The following is a 19,104-nucleotide window of genomic DNA, read 5'->3' as shown; positions in this document are numbered from 1 at the left end:
ATTTTATTCTGTTTCTTTATTTAACTTGGTTAAAAAAATTCTACATATCAACTGTAAAAATCAAAATCGTCATCATCATCGTTATTATTCTCGTTGTCGCCCTGACTGATTTGAAGATCCACCTCCGACTCGCTCTCAGATTGATTCCAAAAACCTGATGAAAATAAGATGTATATGCATGAGCTAAGGCGATTATTGAATTTCTCGCGATTGAAAAATTACAAACCTGCTTGTATCCTAGATGTTGTGTCCGATACTTGAAATTTCTTTCCAGATTCTTGTTTATTGACTTTTTTATTTTCTTTCAATTCTCCTTTAATGTTCTCTTCTTTTGCAGCAGCGCTTAAACTGGGAATGTCTCCTCCTGTGTCAGGAGAGAGTGGTGGTGACGAAAACGATTCTTGACTAGATCCTCTCCGGGTGGTAAAGTCACCATCAACAACATTGTCTTCTTTTACAACGCTACTGAATATATTTAACGCAGGCTTTGATGAAGACGCTACCAGCTGTGAAGTCACATCTTCTGTTCTTTTACTGTTGTCTTTTGTTTTACAACTACTGCCACCACTCTTACCTGTTGAGTTGGCTTCAGACATTGTGGCTGCAAAAAATTATAACAAGGAGGTATATTGACAAGAGAAACCTTTTTTACTCGTACTTATTTCGAAAACAACAGAATTTACACCTTGTAGAAATTCTTCTTCCAAATCCTCCTCTTCATCGCTGATATCTACTGCACTCAACATGTTTTTGTAAGCAGCACTTTGAGTAAGAGGAAGGCTCGCTTCAAAATCTTCACTGTAGGACAAGCTTTCTTTCGTCTTATTTTTTACCCTAACATGTATGCAAACATGAATCAATATTGGATGCAACAAATAAGCTATAAATAAGAAATATTAGCGAATACTACCTTGTCTTTGTATTCCGTTCAGAAAGAGATTCTGAACTTGATTCTGTAGAAGAGAACGATAAATTCGCAGGAACAGCTTTCTTAGATTTTCCACCATGACTTACTTTGACATCATTCTCACCATGACCTACTATGACATCTTTGTCGCCATGACCCACTATGACATCATTCTCACCATGACCTACTATGACATCATTGTCGCCATGACCTACTATGACATCATTCACACCATGACCTACTGTTACATCTTTCTCAGCATGACCTACTGCGACAGCGTCTTTCATTTTATCATCACCCCGTCCATGTTTTACAGAAGTCTTTTCATGGTCCAAAGTTTCTATTCCTCCACTCTTCTCATCACCATCAATATAGCCCCTGTCTGACGCTGATTGAACTGAGAAACTCAAGTTTTCAAGATCGTCTATTAAATCTTCATTAATAAAACCATCCCTTTCAGGAGAAGCAACCTTTCCGTTTAACACTGCTTCCGATGTACTACTCTTTGAACAATCAAGAACAACGTTTGATGGCAGATGCTCAGAAATAGGTTTTTCTTGTTTTCCAAAGACATCAACATTTTTATGTTCCGAAACTTCTGTCACCATATTTACAACATCGTTGCTAAAATTTGAAGAAGTAAAAAATTGCTTCTTAGTCTCTGTTTCATTTTCTGACTTCTCCGTTCTTTCATGACTAATAATGTCTTGTTTGACCCCAGATATTTCTTCAACGCCATCATCAATTTTGCTCTCATCTAAGGACCTACAATTCGTAGTTCCAGCGGTTTTTTCATTATCCATGACGTCACACGTGGCTGCCTTTTCAATTTCTTCGTCATCAGACATCTCAGGAGCATTGATATCAAACTCACCGACAACCTCACCTAATACGTCCTCTATTTCATTGTGTGGATTCTCAGATGTTTTTCGTGATCCAGTCTCCTTGTTGTTGGTTGCATCAACTTCCCTCTCTAAAAATAATGGCGACTGGTGTCGGACGTTGTTTTCTTTATCACTCAGTGGAGTGTCGGTACCTTTAAAACTACTGAAATCCTTATTGCCATCCCTGGGTTTATTACTCTCGTGTAAAATGTGATCCACATCTGTACCATAAGTATAACCAACGTCGTGCTCTTCTCTACCATCCACGATAACTTGCTCACGATTGGAAACAATTCCATCTTCATTATACTTATCCACAGTGTCTCTGGTCAGCGGTTCACTTCCAGATAAGTCACTAAACAAGTCACGTGGATCCCCCTCATATTGATGTATGGTGGGTAAACTCCCCGATTCTGTATTCAATCCAGACAAGTCATCATTCCATTTCCGTTTTTTTAGTTCTGTGATTCTGACGTCTATAGGAGGATCGTGTGGTAAAATGGCGTGATCGTTACTTTTAACATCCAGGTTTTCGGATACAGTAGTGCGATCAGTAGGGTCTTCGTTCATCGATCCATCAATTCTCAAATCATGACGTTGTCTGTCCTTTGCTTTTCCACCAAATTTAACTGCTTCCTTTTCGTTGTTTATGGAGCCATTGCATGATTTTTGAGTAGTATCATTTACCAAACCCACATTTTCTTGATGGGCATTGTTATAGAGTTCATCAGATTCTTTGATTTCTTGATTCTTGAGGTTTCTGTCATTATAGTCAATGGATTCTGGAAAGAGTCTTTCTCCATGATCTTCACTACTGCTTATAACTTTCTTTGTTTCAATAACTTCATCTGTATGATTTGTTTGTGTACCATTAGATGCTTTTTTCTCGTCGATAACCGCTACGCTTTCTTTTTCATGATAGTTTCTATCCTTGGTGTCTTTCTTGCTAAATGATAAATCACGACGTAAGTTTTGATCTCTTTCATTGAGAATGCGTCGTTCATTCTGAGCTTCATTCCACGTGTTCTCCTGTTCATAAAATCTTGGTCTACCCAACTCTAAAAACGAATATTCCTGTTGCACGCCAGGTGAGTGGTGGTTTCGCGTATTGTGAGGATTCATACCTGGAGTTGGATACTGTGTGGATAATAAAGGTCTAAAATGGTACATTGATGTATGTTCTAGATCATTTCTAGAATAACCACTATGACAGAGCAACTCATCCCAAGACATATCCACAGTGTTCCTAAATGACCTTTGATTTGTGTTCCTCATATATCCATTCCTACCCATATAAGGTAATGATAAACCATAGTTGTCCTCACAATACATGGCTTGCTCCCTCAAAAATTTGATTCTATCCTCGTGAGGTTCATCTTTTGACCTTTTTTTGTTATCATAACTAAGTGTTTCTTTAAATGACAGAGCAGGTTCGTTAAAATACCGTCCCAAATCCCTTTGTGGTCCTCCTGGTCCTGAATGTCCTAATAACCCCCTTGCATGCCTTAATCCTTCATCTTTGTCATTAAAAAACATATTGCTTTTATGTTCATCTAGTTTACTTTCATTAATTTCAAGATTCTTCTTGAAATCTCCAAACTTTTGTTGGGCATAATCATCCAATGAGATTCCTTGATGTCCTATAGTATCCATCCTCTTGGGTGTTGAATGCATACCATGAAACTGACTTTCCTTATAAATATTTTGAGATTTCGCTTTCCTTTCATGCCATAGTTCAACATCTTTTTTCCATTGCGGGTACACAGATATTACATAGCTCAAAAAATTAGCCTAAAACCAATTACAACCTTTAGCAACTGGAACTATTTCCATTACTCACAATTGGTAGATGATCATGTCTCAAACCTTTTTCTTTTGAAGTTGTATTTCATTTTCTTTGCATTCTTCATAGAAATTCCTCATTTTTGCTTCTAGGTGCTCGAAATCCTCCAGCAACTTCCTATTCCTTGCAAGACATCTTTGGTCCTCCTCCAGCATTTGGCGATAGCTTGCTTCCCACAAACTATGTTAAATCACAATGTCAAGCCAGCAATCGTCACAGTCCTTCCCCACACAGCCAAAATAAAAATTTATTACAACTTAAAGGTAAAATGTGAGACTCAGTTTGACATAAAAGTTGGCTCATATAGAAATGCTTATTTATACCTTTAGTTCAAGTAGTTGTATATTAAACTCAATGTAAGTGACATTACATTTGACACCATCTTTTAAGGTTTAATAGTGTTAGACTCATTTTGCAACTAAGCAATTAGGAATTTGAAATGGTGGAGTCAACCTTTCTATTTTCTACACACTTACCGGCTGCTTTTATTGTTCATTGCGAAGTCTATTTACTATCGATGAAGGACAAAAAATACCCAAAACTTTGAAAACAATATGTCAATAACTGATTATTCATTATTACAAAATCTAAAATTCTTGATGACCAAAAAATGTAGGGTTCAAAATGTCTCATGCATTACGTAACAAACAAAGAAACGATACATGTACATAACAAAACAGAAAATTAACAAACTTGAAAAAAAAACAATAGTATTTTGCACATTTCCAAAATGGCCGCGAAAACACGTGAATTACGAATCACGCGCGTGGAGCACACGCAAATGATTGGCCGTTGATTCTCCTTTTACCTTGTGATTCAGACAAATAATTTCGAAGTTGAAATGAACAATCAAGGAATTCATTAATTAGTTCGTTTGAACTCATAGAATATGAAGCAACAATATTGCAATAATCATTTTATTCCAACAAATTGAACAACTTTCCACACAAATTTTTAACAACAATTATGAAAACAATGAACAAAGTCTTCGATGATCATGCAGACTTGCCACAGTGAGAGCAAAAACGATCTGAAGGTAATATCCAAGTTGAGCAACGACTACACGTGCGCGCGTCGCGCCTGTTAGTAGATTGGACCATCATTCCTCTTGCTTGTGGTGGAATGTAGGGATGATAAGGCATGCCAAAGTGATTTCCTCCAGTGAACATATATGGTCTGTATATGGACCGTATTGGGTAGGCAGGAGGAGTAAATGGTTGGACTATGGGTGGCGACAGGGCCGAAACCTGTGCTGGGGAAGTGTAAGAGACGATGTTGTTCGGGACTGGGGAGAAAGCTGAGGGACGTGTATGACTCGATTTACTATCGGAATCTTTCGTCGCGAAATAAGTACTGGACGAATTTTCGGGACTAACCGGAGGCGTGAGAAGTTGACGAGTCATGCCATTTTCGAGCATCAAGGACTCTGTTGCACGGACTATATCGTTGTCATATGCTTTCAATATCATTTCCAGTACTGATGGACTGTGATGAGGAAATATCCTACGCAAAATAGCAAAGGATTCTTCCTCAGGCTCGCTTTCTTTTCTAATGCATCGGTGAATCTTTGGCACATTCTCTGTCTTATTGGAAATGCCAAACCATGTCGTGGCTGAATGGTTCTCGTTCAGCGGAAACATTGCGTTACGATCTAAGGAGGCTACCTGACTTCCTGTTTCTGTTGGTTCCAAATCATCTTTATCTTCATTGTGGCTCGAAACAACATCAGGATCTTCTACAAATGAAAAACAAAATTTAATTAAAAGAATTCACCACCTTGTTTGTTCGCACCAGCACAAACAATCTTGAACAAGAAGTGTTCATTTTCTTTCCTGTCAGTTTCAAAGCGCGGACTCTTCACTTATAGATTATAAGAAAAGACTTTTGGGACAAAAGGAAACAGATACTTCATAAGATAAACAGACCGAAACAGACCATGCCGAAAAACTGTCACTTTTTTTGAATTCAAATGAGCGGTAAAAGATAGTCATATGATTTACTCACGAGTTGCTTTTCTCAAGTGGAAAACATACCAAGCGTTTTAAACACAGAATTTTCACAAACAAACCTTATCAGTCATAGCCGAATTTAAAGCATGAAAACCGTGTTAGACCAAGTACACTGTGGGTTTTTGCACAGTAAACTAAGTTTGCGCGTTCTTCCGTTGTCCTCCAGAGATTAGTAAAAATTAAAGTTACCAGAAAACGACTAAACGAGAAAGTTGGCAATTTCCATCAAAAAAATATTAAAACACTAAACATAATTACGTAAATTAAAAATCATTGAGGGGAGTGTCAGTCGTTTAATTTGCTACCTTCGTTATCTTCACACACATCGACACCATCTTCTTCATCTTTTTCGTGCGATTTTCCATCGTCTTCATCGTCATCATAAGCGTTTTGCTGAAATGTAACGTTTAGTTGTTCCTCTTGCGTTTGCTGTCGTCTTAAAGCTACTTGGGCAGCCATCACTCGCTGGCGCTCGGCGATTAACGTACACTGAGCACAGGTGCAATCACGCCAAGGACAAAACCGTTTGTGTCCCTTCAACCAAGATACGACACCATGATTTCGACATCGTGCACATTTCGGAGCTCGAGGAGGTTTGTGATCTGAAGCACCAGCCATTGTAACACAATCATTGCCTTCTGCCATCTATATACTGATACAACGCTAACGAACTTGTCAACTGTTTTATGCCAAGAGAGAAAATGCAAAGTAACTACAGTGTGACAGCTCTCTATTGTTACCAAATGCGTTGTATTGTGTTCAATTATTAAAACAAATTGCATGCAATTTGTAGCGATATCCTGATTGGTGAAAACAAAACACCACAATCAACAAACGGTACAAGCAGTTGTGTCAATACACTGTCGACAACCAAATTATATGATAGCAGATTAATAACATACACAAACGAGAAATCAAATAAAAGCTTGAAAAATTTATAGCCGGGTTTGATACGAGTAATAACGAAAAATAAACATGTTAAATGATTAAACAGGGCAGTATAACACAATTCATTCCCCTAAGACGATATCATTTGCAGCGGTAAGCCAATCTATAAACAGTTAACTTTATTTTATGCAAATGATGCTAGTTTTGTCACATTCAACTTGGATACAAGCTTGAGTAGTGTATGGGGATTAAGAAATAACAGTCAAGGTAAACTTGTCATGATAAAGGCCAAAGAAACATTCATGGATAAGTTAACAATAACATTGTTTCCGAACTAAGGTGTCCATGACATCATAAATCATTCCATTTTGACTAATCACGTATAGTAAAGCTATTATGACGCTCCTAAGAGGATGTCGAACACCATAGCTAGAAAAATTATAATAATTTTTAATGAATTCCAATCACAGTGATAATTCGCTCAAACCCCTAGGGTCTTTAACTAAAACCTTAAGTAAATCAACTGGTTTCCTGCTAAGCTTTTTTTTCAAATACAGTATCAACTACGATATGATGTAATTTTTTATAAAACAACATGCCTTAACTATAAAGTCTCAGTCAGAAGTTCAGATTAACGTTGGCAGCTGAGACGGAAATAGTTGTAACACATCACAAGAAATGATCACTTTTCATTCAGCCAGCCGTCTTTGAAACAGAGAAGAAGTTAAGCCAACAAACCGGAAACGTTAAAACCAATTGTACCTTTTGTTTGTTTTCAGTCTTTGTACTGAAACATTTCCACTGTACATTTCCTAGCACAGATGCGTTAATGTGTATCTTTAATCCGGAATATTGACCAGCATTGCGTAAACGTCCTAAAGAAAATGTCCCGACACTCAAATAGATCCCACGTGCAGTAAACAAACCATTATATGACAATAAAAAGGGAGAGTTATCACAAGCAAGGCATTATTGGATTGTTTGTTATAGGATTCTTGGATGTATTTTAACACTTTAATTAAATGTAGCCATAATGAAGAACGTCATTATTAACAAACGTTAAATGCTCCATGATAAAGTAAATAATGCATGCCATAAATCAAATGACATTTAGTAAATGTGATAGTAGAACGAAAGATGCGAGGAAGAAATATGACAAAACACATAAAATGAGAAGTAAGCCAACATGAGAAGTTAGCCATATATCAAAACATTATGAATGATCTCAGACGCATTTCTATGATCCGCTACACTGTTAAACATTGTTGTACAAATTTCTCTATGGTTGTTTACAGTATAACATGAACTTCTCTATGGTTGATTACAGTATAGCATACACTTCTCTACGGTTGATTACAGTAGAGCATACACTTCTCAACGGTTGATTACAGTAAAACATTCACTTCTCTATGTAGACTGAGGCTGTCGAAAATTAGATGAGGCGTAAGCCAGTTTGGTCAACCAAAAAACCATGTTTGCCTTCGCCAAGTTTACGCAAATTTTTCAACCAGACTTCAGCAGTAAAAGTGGACGTACCTACTACCATTGAAAGTTTTTTAAAATAAGCAACGTTTTATGAAAGCGCTTTATTACTTAAAAGGTACTTTGATACTGTTGAAAAGTAGCCAAAAACAAAATTTTATTGAACATTCTAAACAATCCGTGAGTTCGTTTTAAGATAAACATGCTTATTTAAATATTCCTACAGTCCATAGTTATCTTGTAAAAACATGTCTGCATCACTGACTTTACTAGATCACTAGAATTTCTCTACCACACAAGTAAGCTCAAGTCAAAATAAAATTTCTCAAGCGAAACCAACTCGAGCCCAGATTTCGTTACCGTGATTTTGAACAGCGTGCTATGATTGATTAAAGTAAATATCAAATAAACTTCTCGATGGTAAGCACACTAAGATAGACTTCTCTATGGTTAATTAATGAGTACCTACCTTGTAAGCATTGCTTAAGCTATTTCCACAATGACTGGAGCATCTTCTTCCGGTTCGTGGTCAAAATTCCACTGAAAATGCCTTGTCAAATATTCCTTGAATTTGTGAGCTTTTCTCTTCAGTTTTGTTGACACCGAGGAATCTTGAACATTTGTAAAAAACCTCTAAAGAATACAGTGGAAATTCAATTGACAATACTACGATTTGAAAATGTTCATTTTAGCATGCACTTGTTCTGATCATTCAAGAGGCCATGTTAATAACATGTCATCTCTATTTCCAACAAATTGTTCCTGCTAATTTTTTTGTTCTACCAACATGGTGGCCTGTGAAAACATTGACAACACTACATTGTTGGGGAAACTTTTTTACTTGGCAATTTTGCATCTCAATGCATTATATAAGCAAAAATAACAGATCGGCAAAATGACCTCCCCATCACCCCTTCCTTCAATCTCCCTCTCCCCCACCATCCCCCAGGTCCCCTTCCCTTCTCAAAAGCCTTAATTTTAAGGACACTACTAACATGTAAATTGTCAACAAGGAAATTATTCCTAGATACAATGTCGATAAAAAAGTCTTGAGGCATCTCAAGTAACTGGAAATGGAGGACACCTTGAGAAAAATATGGACATCATATGATAGGTTACAACAGAAGATAATAAACATGTTAAACACAAGAAAGCACATATAATTTCATACGTATGAATGCTTCAAAGATGTCAGGATGTTTGTCAATTGCATCCAAACAAGAGCAAAGTAGATAGATAAGATTTTTCCATTGTTCAAAAGCATCATACACTACACATGGAAACCAAAAATAATGATATTGACAACATGAGATAATGAAAGTGAATTTCTCACACAATACAAGTTGCACAGGCAGCTTGATTTTATGTCAACTAAACAATTTGAATTGCATATTTGCTAAATTGCTAGCCAATAAAAGAAGACAGATGTTTTCTTTAACCAAGAAATCAACCAACAAGTGGCCATCAATCTATGGTGAGCAACAACTAACAACTAAAAAATCTGCATTATCTTTCCCATCTTGTTATACTTCAACTTACACCATTTCATTTCACTTCATTCTAACCCACCCCATACTATTTTTTACTTGACTTGTTCCACTTATTTCACCATTTCATTCTACTTTGTCCCAATCATTAGTAAAAGCCCGTAGGAAGCTTTTTTTGATTGGAAAATGAGTTTGGAAATAAGACCTCTGTCTCAGGGCATAAGGTGAACTAGAGTCAGCTCACACAGTGTACTACAAATTTTGGTTTTGTAGCAAATTATTGAGGTGCACCCCCATTCCCCCTGGGCATGAGAAAGAAAAAGAAATACTTCATCATACCTTGGCCAACAAGGAAAGTGATGAAAGCCAATTGCAATTCACCAAGAATACCAGTATGTGCTACAAAACATCCACTATGGTAAAGATGTATCATTCAACAAATTTAGTAATAATCTGATCACCACAAACCAGTTGATCTGCTAATGATATCTTCCAACACTTGACTCTTGTCCATAGAGAGTTTGGTGATCTCTGCTGGTGTTGAATCCTTAGGGAAATGTCTGAAAGGTAAGGGTGTGAACCTGAGCATGGTATCACATGTCCCCACTGGTTGCTTGACATCCTCGTTCTTCACCTCGGTCAGTGAAGAAATCCTGTTGCAAACTGGTTGGATATTGTTCATGACGTCTTGAGTAACATGACTGGAAAGAGAGTGCCATTTCTTTAGGCTTTCAAATGGGTACTTTCCAAGATTGGAGTCCAGATTCTCAAGATCTAAACACGACCAAGCAATACTTTAAATTACAACTTGAATAACTTGATGACAGTATCAACCAGACTTACTTGCTCTTATTCTTTCTATTTCTTCTGCAGACAATGTCTGATCCACTAAATCTTCTATATTCGCGTCCCATTTCTTGACAATTATTTCTCTTTGCCCGAAATATTGAAAAAACCCAGTCCTTGGAGCTGTCTGCCCACTGTTATTGACTGCAGCATAGAAGACAAAATGGAAACCCGGGGGGATCATTTTAACACCTTTAAACTTAGGTCCTACGTTCCAAGAGTTGTAATCAATACCAAATTCAGTTCCTTGCGGAACGTCACGACATACAAGAATCGCTCCTTCGAAAAACAGAGTCTTTGCCATTTCATTACTAATCTCAGCCATATTCAAAAGGTTTATATAAATAAGAAGCTACTTTACCTATCTCAAAATGAATATTTTGCTGTTTTTTAAAATAAAATAATTAAAAACGTTCACATAATTATCGGTTATCAAGTGCATCAGCCGCCATGTTAAAGAACCTTAGGGGGGGGGAGAGAACGGAATTGGCGTAAAAAAGAGGAAGATGTTAATTATATGTCAGGAGGGAGAGGTAATAAGATTGCTGCAACCACATAAGGGATGTGTTGCAAATGAGTTGCAAATATATTTTCATCATAATCTTTTCAATGAGATGTGTATCATGTCCCTTCCATTAATTCATCATATTTACAATAATGTCAATGCATTTTTAATCATACTATTCAAAGTTCAACACATAACCACAACAACTTAGCATAAAACTAATCAAAAATGTTCTACAATAAGCAATGAGGTCACACAATTAGTCAACACAACGCCTTTGCGACACCATTCAGAGTGTGCTTCGGGCTAGGCAACAAACTTTCCATTTTAACAAGCAATCTTTCAACAGTGACCATTTCACCAGCAGCACCAACCTCAACTTGCTCGACTCTTGGATTGCATAATTTCACTTCTTGGAGTTTCTTACATTTCTGTTTTAGCTCGCGTATTATCTCCACATCTTGGGCTGAAGCCACTGTAAAATTGATGAAAGATACTGCCTCAATCTCCTTGCAATGACTGATGACACCTTTAACAAAGTTTGTATCAGACAATGCCTGTTTCTTGAGTGGACCAAACTCAAGAATTTTGAGCTGTGTCACAAGAGGAAGCATCTCCATCATGGCAGAAGGTCCAACTCGTGGAGAGTGGCTGATGCCAAGGTAATGAAGTCTTGGAGTTAACCGAAGAATGCATTCTAGGCACTCGGCTGACAACAAAAAGTTCCAACGTAAATCCAAAGTTTCAAGTAGAGTGAAATTGACTTGCGGACGAATTTCCTGATATACCAAGAGATTTAGAATGTGTCTGAACCCACATTGGTTCATTTTGAAGTATGTAAGCTGAGGTAAATGTGACAGCAATGTTGATAAGCCAGTTGTTGTTACATAGTAACAACCAGTTATATCAAGCTCTTTAATAACTGTTGACTCCCATTCCACAGAAAGAATTGTAACATCAGAAATTTTTGTAAATCTCATTAGCAAAGTTGACAGTGACTTACAGTGTTTAACAACTGTCGCAAGGGTTGTTCCTGCCACATACTTGCACTCATTAAGGCATATAGACTCCAGTTGTTGGCAACTTCTTGAGATCTTCTCCAAAGCGCAGTCATTAATTGCCTCGCATTCAGTACAGTCCAAAACGCGTAGATCATGCATCTTGCTGAAAATACATGGAATAAGGCAAGAAGATGACTGAAAACCCAAGCCAATGTACTTCATTGATGTGAAATGCCTTGGTAAACGTTTCATAAATTGAAAATCCCCCCGGCAATGTCTGATGTCCATGAGTTCCAAGGAAGCGGGGAACTGTCTGCTCTCCCCGGAGAAAGCAGGATCACCCGAAATTGCAACAGAATTGAACACAATACATTTCAAGTTGGGGCATTTTCTTGCAAGATCCTTCGCTATTTTAGCAGTCAGTTTTACTGGTCCGAGATTTAATGAGTGTAGAGTGGATATAAGGCGTGTTTTGATAATCATGATCATAACATCTTCGTTGATGTCTGGAGAAAACGACGTCAAATCCAAAACATGCCAAAACGTCTTATCGTAAGCGACACGACGCCAACGCTTCGAGACCTGAGCAACGACGCCAAGTTGTTGTTTGTTCAGATAACAAAATATCTCTAATAATATCGAGTCTGGCAAACGACTCTCCACGCATTGAGTCTTTTCTAACCATGCGACTGAACTTCGCTTAGTTTGAACTAGAGTAACACTCGGCACGCAATGTCGATGTAAGGTTCCACTTGATCTTCTTCGCGACATTTTCAAACAAAATACTTTTTATCTCACTTATCGAGCTTACTTCACACAAGCATGAATATAAAGTGAAACAAAAGTAGCATGTCTCGAGCAAATGCGGACTATCCGGCTCACAGAGTTTTTTAAAGTTTATCCATCACAAAGATGATCACTCGGCCTTGACCTCGTAATTTTTATGAAACACTTCTGATTGGTCAATTAGAAGTCCCTAGACAACTTTTGGAAAAATTTTAAAATTCAACATTATTTATCGCTAAACACTTTAGATTTTTGATGTAAGCCTTCTCTCCTTCGACCTTCTTGAAAAATGCAGCTTTTCCGGTTGCCCAGTGATAATTTTTTCGAAAAACTCGAAATGCCGGACCATGAATGTTGACTATAGATGTTTCCAAAGCATCAATTATAACCAACATTTTTTCAATTGTTTTATAATTAATGACTATTCCATTATTGCTTATTGAAAACAATCCACCCATCCAAAAAATGCCATTGTCATCGCCGCACCAGATTTAATTCAAATCAAGTGAGTCTAGTATTGCCTTTAATTTTTAAGAATATTAATAATATTAATGACAATAAATATTTATAGTCAATTTTAATGCAACACCGCATTTGGGGAAAACCCGCCTGCAAAGGGACCAATAAAAACTCATTAGTCAAATTCAAATACACAAAATATGCACAAATTCAAATACATGTGTGTGCACGTACGTTTGTAACATTCCATCAATGTTCAAAGAAGCACTATAATGTCCTGTTGCAGGACTTTTTGTTAAATTTCTTGTCCATTTTGCTGACTTTACTTTCCAGAGCAACCAATGAGAAGAGCAAACGGATTACCGGAAATGAGTGCAGTCCAAGATGGCGGAAACAGTTGATAGTTGTGTGCAAAACAACGAAGAAGAAAATCTGTCAGGTTTTTACTCAAAATATGAATCATATGTATGGAAGTTGAACAGGTTGAGTTCGGGAAAAACTGGAGAGCTTATATCAACTTTTTTGCTTGCTCTTTTATTATGGACAGCTACACTTACAGTGACGAAAAAAGAAAATCTTCCCGGAGGAAATTTGTTTGGCTTATTTGTAATCTTTTCTTGTTCTCTGTCACTGGGCACTATTTTTTCTCGTTTGCCATTCCTCCAACTTCCAAATCTCTTGGGTATGCTTTTAGCCGGTCTTTTACTTTCTAATATATCATCAATCAATGTTGTGAAGGACGTTAAAAACAGTTGGTCTATCGCATTGCGTAATATTGCTTTGGTTGTAATCCTAATACGTTCTGGGCTTGAGCTTGATCCGGTCGCGTTAAAAAAGCTTAAACGAACCGTTATTTTACTCGCTTTCATCCCATGTATAACTGAAGCATTAACAGTTACTGTTGCTGCCCAATTGTTGTTGCATATGCCGTGGTTGTGGGGTCTACAATTGGGGTAAATGTGTTTTTAACTTGTTCTTGTTTCCAGTCATCTTGAATTCCTTTCATGTTGTCCTACATTATCCTTAGGTTTGTCTTAGGAGCTGTTTCTCCTGCGATAGTTGTCCCTCAACTGCTCAAACTTCAAGAAAATGGCTATGGAGCTCATGATGGTATTCCCACTTTAGTTATGGCTGCTTCGTCATGCGATGATGTACTTGCAATAAGTCTTTTTACCGTCTTCCTTGGCGTCTCCTTTTCAACAGGTGAACACCACTGGTAATTTTCTGCATCTTGACAACTTTAACGAGAGTCGCAAATTGAACTCCCCATAAACACGTATCCTTTTATAAGCACGTAGTAAACATCATATGTCATTTTAGACAATCTTCTTTTCAACATCTTTCGTGGTCCTCTTGAAATCCTTCTGGGTATTACTATTGGTTGCTTTTCTGGCTTCATTCTCAGTATTTTACCCAGTAACGGACAGGTAAAGGACCATCGCTTTCTTCTGAACTTACATACTAAGCTAACAATCAGACACTGAACAATTTCAGATGAAGAATTTAAAAGAAAAGAGACTTGTCATGCTAGTTAGTTTGGGCATAATTTTACTATTTGGCAGTGAATGGATCAAATTTCCAGGAGCAGGAGCTTTGGCTGTCCTCACAACAGCATTTGTAGCCGGACATGGTTGGTTTGTCGAAGGCAAAGTATTATTTCAATACCAGTGCTTGCCATTAAACCATATCAGGTGGGAAAACTAACCGCAATTAACTCGAGCAAATGTCTTTCAGGTACCGGTGGTGAAACTTGTGGATAAACTTTGGATTGTTTTTGAGCCCTTGATGTTTGGTCTGATAGGCGCCGAGGTAAAACTGGAGTTCATGAGTACAAGGCTGGTTGGTGAGTACTTAGCTAATAAATGCATTTACTTGACTACAGACTAACAATCTAATACTTTCTTAGGTCGTGGTATCGCTGTATTGCTTATCGGTTTAACGACAAGGACTCTTGTTACATATGTAATCACATTTGGCAACAACCTTAACTTCAAAGAGAGAGTTTTCATATGCGTTGCATGGCTTCCTAAGGCGACAGTCCAGGTATCTCATGGTCCTGAGAACATGAATGGTTCTATTTGTGCTTGATTTTGTGATTTGCGATCCTTTCTTTCTCTTATCGTCTGATGACGATCATATACCGAATTTTATTGTTCGTCTAACCGTTAAATAACGATTGAAAGTCGATTTTAATTGTTTGTTTTACGGTCAGATAACGATTGAAAGTCGACTTTTATTCTTTGTTTTGCCGTCAGGTAACAACTGCATGTCGATGTTTATTGTAGGCAGCAATAGGAGCGTTGTCGCTAGAAACCGCTCGAAAGCTGGGATATTCTGGCAAACCACAAGAAGAATATGGTAAAAATGTAAGTAAAAGGATCAGGATTACCACCGCAGGTTTTTAAGCTCATAGCACGACTTTGATTTTTAGATTTTGACTCTAGCTGTACTTGTGATATTATTAACTGCTCCTCTTGGAGCTGTTGGGATAGCAGTCACTGGCCCCAGACTCCTACGAAAACACCCTAGCGCGGTCAGCCATGAAGAAATAAGGCTAAATCAGGCTTAGACTTCCTTATGATTAAGAAATTTGTAGACGTACGTAAAATTATATTTATTCAGGAGATGAGTAACAAATGTTTACTTAAATAATTTTGTACTTACTTAAGAGGCCGTTTAATTTGTTTTTAAATTGAGACGCCACTTCTATAAATTAAAGCAAACAAGAAATTAAGCCTCCATGTGTCGTCATTTTGCAAAAGCAAGTTTAAAACAAATCCCAATCATCCTGTTGCTTTATATAAAAATTCTCATTGCTGGGACGATAATTTCTCTTTTCATGGTTCTCATGGTAGAACTTAACCATTTCATGTTCAGTTTTCTGAACCAACATTTTGTCTTTCAAACTTTGTATTTCACTTTCCAATGTCTCGTTTGTATTTTCGTAATTCCTCAGTTCTTTTTGAGAAAGATAAAGTTCTCTTTTGAGAGATTTGAAATGATACTCCATCATTTCAATCTTATGGTCCTTTTGCAACAACTGCTCTTTAAAGAGGCGGCATTCCCGCTCACGACTTTCAATATTATTCTGCATTACTCTCAAATGTTCATCATAAATCTCTTTGATGATGGAAAAAAGTTTTTCGCCATAGATACCAGACAACAGTTTCACCAAGTTCTCGCCACCCGTCACCTTGGTCATACTTCTGACACTTTGGCTATTTTTCACAATTGTTTCACTCATGTTTTCAGTGATCTTCGACAGCTGCTTCAAACGCTGCTCCAAATGAGAAAGTTCCTGGTGTCCAACCGTTTCTTCATCCTCTTCCAATGCAGTGGTAGAAGTTTTCACGTCACTGTTATCCGTTAGAGTTGTGAAATTCTCCACGGATGAAACTGTTTCTATTGACATTTCAGGTTCCAGATCATCTGTGTTGAAAACGGATACCGTATGTCGTCTTTTGTTTTGTTCGATAATATAAGTACTTTGCTTCCGCCATAGTTGTAACGTGTTGATTGATGATTCAGAGTGACACTTTCTTCGGTGTTGGATTATTTTTTGCAATCGTCGCAACTCAGTACTCGGAAGAACTTGCTCATACTTTCTTTTGACGTCACTAGCGCCAGATCTCTTTGCGTATCGTTCCTTCAAATGTTCGAATTGTTGTTTCCATTTTGAACATTTTTTTCGAAGCGCTGTGTTAACCTTCATTAACTGATCATTTTTCTTCTCCAAATCTTTCGGTTGTACGTCCATTTCATTTCTCAAAAACAATAAAGAATGTTCGTTTAGTTTGCCGTAATAACGTTTCCTTAGAGTCAAAAGTGTATCTAAACTTGCGGAACGTTTCAGCAAAAAACCTCTTTTGGTGCATTGTTTCTTCGACATTGTTATTTGACAGTCATTTGGAGGCCTTTTGTCATCATAATCATGTTTGAGCTCATCCGAAAGCGACTGTCTTCTGCTTTTCAGCAAACCAACTAGTTCGTCCGGATTCGTCTCAGCATCATATTCAAAAGTTTCTTTCGACTGAGATTCTTTCGAGAATGTATCAAACATCGCGATTGCTTCAGTCATAAGCTGTTTCATAATATCATCATACTTATTCACCTGCATCTGACAGTATTCGGCGCTTTCCTGTAGGTCACTATTCTCGCATATTTTTTCTTGCAATTTACTACGGAGATCTTTAACTTGTTGACCTAATTGTGAAATTACCTTCTCTTTCTCTTCAGAAACCTCCGCTGCCTTTCTTTTCAAACCGTCTTCATATTTATAACAGTCTCGAATCAAGCCCTAACGAGAAAACAGAATGACACTAAAAAAATAAACGAATCGGGTGATACTTATATTTTTCAAAGGTACCTGAAGACGATTGTGTTCTCTATGCATATTGACATTATCCTTTTGTAAAGTATTTATTCTGTCGTGTTGTTGTTTACTCCTGTTAATAAGTTGTTCATATTGTTTCTCGTACTTGCGAACAAGTTGTCCAAGATCCTGCGAAGAAAACATATTGAACTGTCATTATTGTGAATTTCATATTTCTTGAAATAATTATATTGAGGATTGTCGTTATTGTATTTCTGCAAAGGCGCATCTACCTGTAGTCCAGAATTAGATACAAAATTTTTCCTCGGGATTTTCTCTCCTACGATTAAAGCGACATTAAAATATGAACTTGAAACATTTTTTAGTTCACATCGATCCCATCACATACAATAGTGATCATCCATGTAAATCGATCATCTATGCAGGTGTTCTTACCTCTAACAGAGATGACATCATCATCATCAGTCTCGCTATCACTATCGGTATCATCCTCGTCTCTTGCATTGTCCTTCTTGTATCCTTCATGATCATCTTTGTACACCTTGTTATTCATGCTGTTATCATTGAGAGACTCTTTACTCTTACGAACAGCAAGTGGACTCATTGGCCTCTCAGAGGAAGATGACGAGCGATGAACACGTTTCGTGTCAAGCATTGAATCAACTTGTTGTTCTCGGTAGAGAAGAATACCGGAAGGCGTCAAAAAACGTTTCTCAGCACTGGAACTACTCGATACAATAGAATCTAAAAACAGCACAGAAGTCACATAAAAGTTTAATCCTCAGTGTTCTTCATCTCTTAGCAACAACAAAGTATGATGAACATGTGAACCTATTTTTTCCCGTTTCCAATTTCCGACGATAAGCTCGCTCTCTGATGCAATATCGGAGTCTATTGTATCCTGGGATACAGACGATGATGTCATGTTTCCATCAAGAGGCACATTGACGTTTGACTCTAGGAAAATCTTCATGGCCTCGTCACCTTTCTCTTGCTGTGTTTCTATTGCATCCACATCAGACTCTTCGTCGCTAGTCGTTGGCATTTCGGAAATCTCAAGAACACTCTCCGGTCGACGTATTTCATGCTGCAGTTCCTCAATAGCTCGGAGTTTAGGAGAATTGGTGGCAATACTGGATAAATCGGTGTGCGATGGATGCAGGTGAACTATCTCGCTGAAACTCTTTGTGTGATGGAGTTCAACACTGCGATGAGGAGAAGATTGTGTTGTTCTTAAATTTTTCTGTATGGCACGATTCAGAGGACGGACGTAAAAGTCGCTTTGACACGATTCAACTTTATCGCTCGCAGAGTCATTTTTGTTCTTAGGAAGTTCCATCGTTGTATATCTCAAGTCCTTTATTCACTCCTTTCATCAACTGATGTTCCTCCAATATAAACAACAATCTTACAGTTACAACATATTGAACAAAAAATGAATATCTTTCAGACATACCTGAGTAAAGCTAAATAGTAAAAAAAAACTTTCACAGTTTTCCTTTCATCGTCAACATTATAGAAGATTTAAACATTTTAGTCGACACTGCTATTATGCCAATCCACCTCCCTTTAATGCGGGCGCTAATTGTGTCGTCACTTAATTAGCATAATTACAACCAAGCGCGCACTGGCATAATCTGGCATAAATTAGAAAGATTGTAACTGTAATATCTA

At 37.5% G+C, this 19,104-nt stretch overlaps 6 protein-coding genes across 7 annotated transcripts; 1 reads left to right on the top strand and 5 right to left on the bottom strand.

Moving 5' to 3' along the window:
* Nucleotide 1: 1 nt before the first annotated feature.
* Nucleotides 2–4,351, bottom strand: LOC124442363. The gene is made up of 6 exons (XM_046992861.1): nt 4,111–4,351; nt 3,658–3,814; nt 911–3,582; nt 686–834; nt 227–601; nt 2–154 (listed from the first exon to the last, which is right to left on the bottom strand). Exons 1-6 carry the CDS (start codon nt 4,128–4,130, stop codon nt 48–50), a joined length of 3,480 nt encoding a protein of 1,159 aa, XP_046848817.1. The 5' UTR covers nt 4,131–4,351; the 3' UTR covers nt 2–47.
* Nucleotides 4,352–4,535: 184 nt separating this feature from the next.
* Nucleotides 4,536–6,526, bottom strand: LOC124442463 (doublesex- and mab-3-related transcription factor A2-like). Its single transcript, XM_046992966.1, has 2 exons — nt 5,949–6,526; nt 4,536–5,369 (listed from the first exon to the last, which is right to left on the bottom strand). Exons 1-2 carry the CDS (start codon nt 6,286–6,288, stop codon nt 4,630–4,632), a joined length of 1,080 nt encoding a protein of 359 aa, XP_046848922.1. The 5' UTR covers nt 6,289–6,526; the 3' UTR covers nt 4,536–4,629.
* Nucleotides 6,527–6,961: 435 nt separating this feature from the next.
* On the bottom strand, nt 6,962–10,799 carry LOC124442464 (protein AAR2 homolog). Of its 2 annotated transcripts, none has more exons than XM_046992968.1 (7): nt 10,344–10,799; nt 9,969–10,274; nt 9,840–9,899; nt 9,185–9,283; nt 9,009–9,097; nt 8,483–8,646; nt 6,962–7,406 (listed from the first exon to the last, which is right to left on the bottom strand). In XM_046992968.1, the coding sequence occupies exons 1-6, from the start codon at nt 10,669–10,671 to the stop codon at nt 8,497–8,499; spliced, it is 1,032 nt and encodes a 343-aa protein (XP_046848924.1). In that variant the 5' UTR covers nt 10,672–10,799; the 3' UTR covers nt 6,962–7,406; nt 8,483–8,496. The 2 variants fall into 2 exon arrangements, with proteins under 2 accessions (XP_046848924.1, XP_046848923.1); XM_046992967.1 differs by lacking the exon at nt 6,962–7,406 and adding an exon at nt 8,154–8,392.
* Nucleotides 10,800–10,902: 103 nt separating this feature from the next.
* LOC124441862 (F-box/LRR-repeat protein 7-like) lies at nt 10,903–12,766 on the bottom strand. The gene has a single exon (XM_046992325.1). It carries the CDS (start codon nt 12,621–12,623, stop codon nt 11,115–11,117), a length of 1,509 nt encoding a protein of 502 aa, XP_046848281.1. The 5' UTR covers nt 12,624–12,766; the 3' UTR covers nt 10,903–11,114.
* Nucleotides 12,767–13,351: 585 nt separating this feature from the next.
* LOC124442353 (sodium/hydrogen exchanger 9B2-like) lies at nt 13,352–15,831 on the top strand. Its single transcript, XM_046992853.1, has 8 exons — nt 13,352–14,050; nt 14,125–14,300; nt 14,418–14,524; nt 14,592–14,747; nt 14,832–14,940; nt 15,004–15,140; nt 15,383–15,463; nt 15,529–15,831. Exons 1-8 carry the CDS (start codon nt 13,482–13,484, stop codon nt 15,664–15,666), a joined length of 1,473 nt encoding a protein of 490 aa, XP_046848809.1. The 5' UTR covers nt 13,352–13,481; the 3' UTR covers nt 15,667–15,831.
* On the bottom strand, nt 15,691–19,078 carry LOC124442351 (kinesin-related protein 4-like). The gene is made up of 5 exons (XM_046992851.1): nt 18,262–19,078; nt 17,866–18,174; nt 17,703–17,749; nt 17,464–17,598; nt 15,691–17,394 (listed from the first exon to the last, which is right to left on the bottom strand). Exons 1-5 carry the CDS (start codon nt 18,767–18,769, stop codon nt 15,865–15,867), a joined length of 2,529 nt encoding a protein of 842 aa, XP_046848807.1. The 5' UTR covers nt 18,770–19,078; the 3' UTR covers nt 15,691–15,864.
* Between the last annotated feature and the right edge of the window lie 26 nt (nt 19,079–19,104).

The sequence above is a fragment of the Xenia sp. Carnegie-2017 genome, unplaced genomic scaffold (assembly GCF_021976095.1).
Source record: "Xenia sp. Carnegie-2017 unplaced genomic scaffold, XeniaSp_v1 HiC_scaffold_20, whole genome shotgun sequence".
Classification (NCBI taxonomy): domain Eukaryota; kingdom Metazoa; phylum Cnidaria; class Anthozoa; order Malacalcyonacea; family Xeniidae; genus Xenia; species Xenia sp. Carnegie-2017.
Note: the sequence above shows the minus strand (reverse complement) of the source record. Positions and strands in the feature narration are given on the sequence as shown.

Coding starts and splice junctions, on each gene's coding strand:
- LOC124442363 (XM_046992861.1), bottom strand. CDS start 4,130: ATGAACAATAAAAGCAGCCG. Junction 602..685: donor GGAAGAAGAATTTCTACAAG/GTGTAAATTCTG, acceptor AATTTTTTGCAG/CCACAATGTCTGAAGCCAAC. Junction 155..226: donor AACATCTAGGATACAAGCAG/GTTTGTAATTTT, acceptor TATTTTCATCAG/GTTTTTGGAATCAATCTGAG.
- LOC124442463 (XM_046992966.1), bottom strand. CDS start 6,288: ATGGCAGAAGGCAATGATTGTGTTACAATGGCTGGTGCTTCAGATCAC. Junction 5,370..5,948: donor TGTGTGTGAAGATAACGAAG/GTAGCAAATTAA, acceptor TTTCATTTGTAG/AAGATCCTGATGTTGTTTCG.
- LOC124442464 (XM_046992968.1), bottom strand. CDS start 10,671: ATGGCTGAGATTAGTAATGAAATGGCAAAGACTCTGTTTTTCGAAGGA. Junction 10,275..10,343: donor AATAGAAAGAATAAGAGCAA/GTAAGTCTGGTT, acceptor GGTCGTGTTTAG/ATCTTGAGAATCTGGACTCC. Junction 9,284..9,839: donor CACTTTCCTTGTTGGCCAAG/GTATGATGAAGT, acceptor TTCCATGTGTAG/TGTATGATGCTTTTGAACAA.
- LOC124441862 (XM_046992325.1), bottom strand. CDS start 12,623: ATGTCGCGAAGAAGATCAAGTGGAACCTTACATCGACATTGCGTGCCG.
- LOC124442353 (XM_046992853.1), top strand. CDS start 13,482: ATGGCGGAAACAGTTGATAGTTGTGTGCAAAACAACGAAGAAGAAAAT. Junction 14,748..14,831: donor GTTGGTTTGTCGAAGGCAAA/GTATTATTTCAA, acceptor AATGTCTTTCAG/GTACCGGTGGTGAAACTTGT. Junction 14,941..15,003: donor CATGAGTACAAGGCTGGTTG/GTGAGTACTTAG, acceptor ATACTTTCTTAG/GTCGTGGTATCGCTGTATTG.
- LOC124442351 (XM_046992851.1), bottom strand. CDS start 18,769: ATGGAACTTCCTAAGAACAAAAATGACTCTGCGAGCGATAAAGTTGAA. Junction 18,175..18,261: donor TTGGAAACGGGAAAAAATAG/GTTCACATGTTC, acceptor TGCTGTTTTTAG/ATTCTATTGTATCGAGTAGT. Junction 17,395..17,463: donor GAGAACACAATCGTCTTCAG/GTACCTTTGAAA, acceptor TTTTCTCGTTAG/GGCTTGATTCGAGACTGTTA.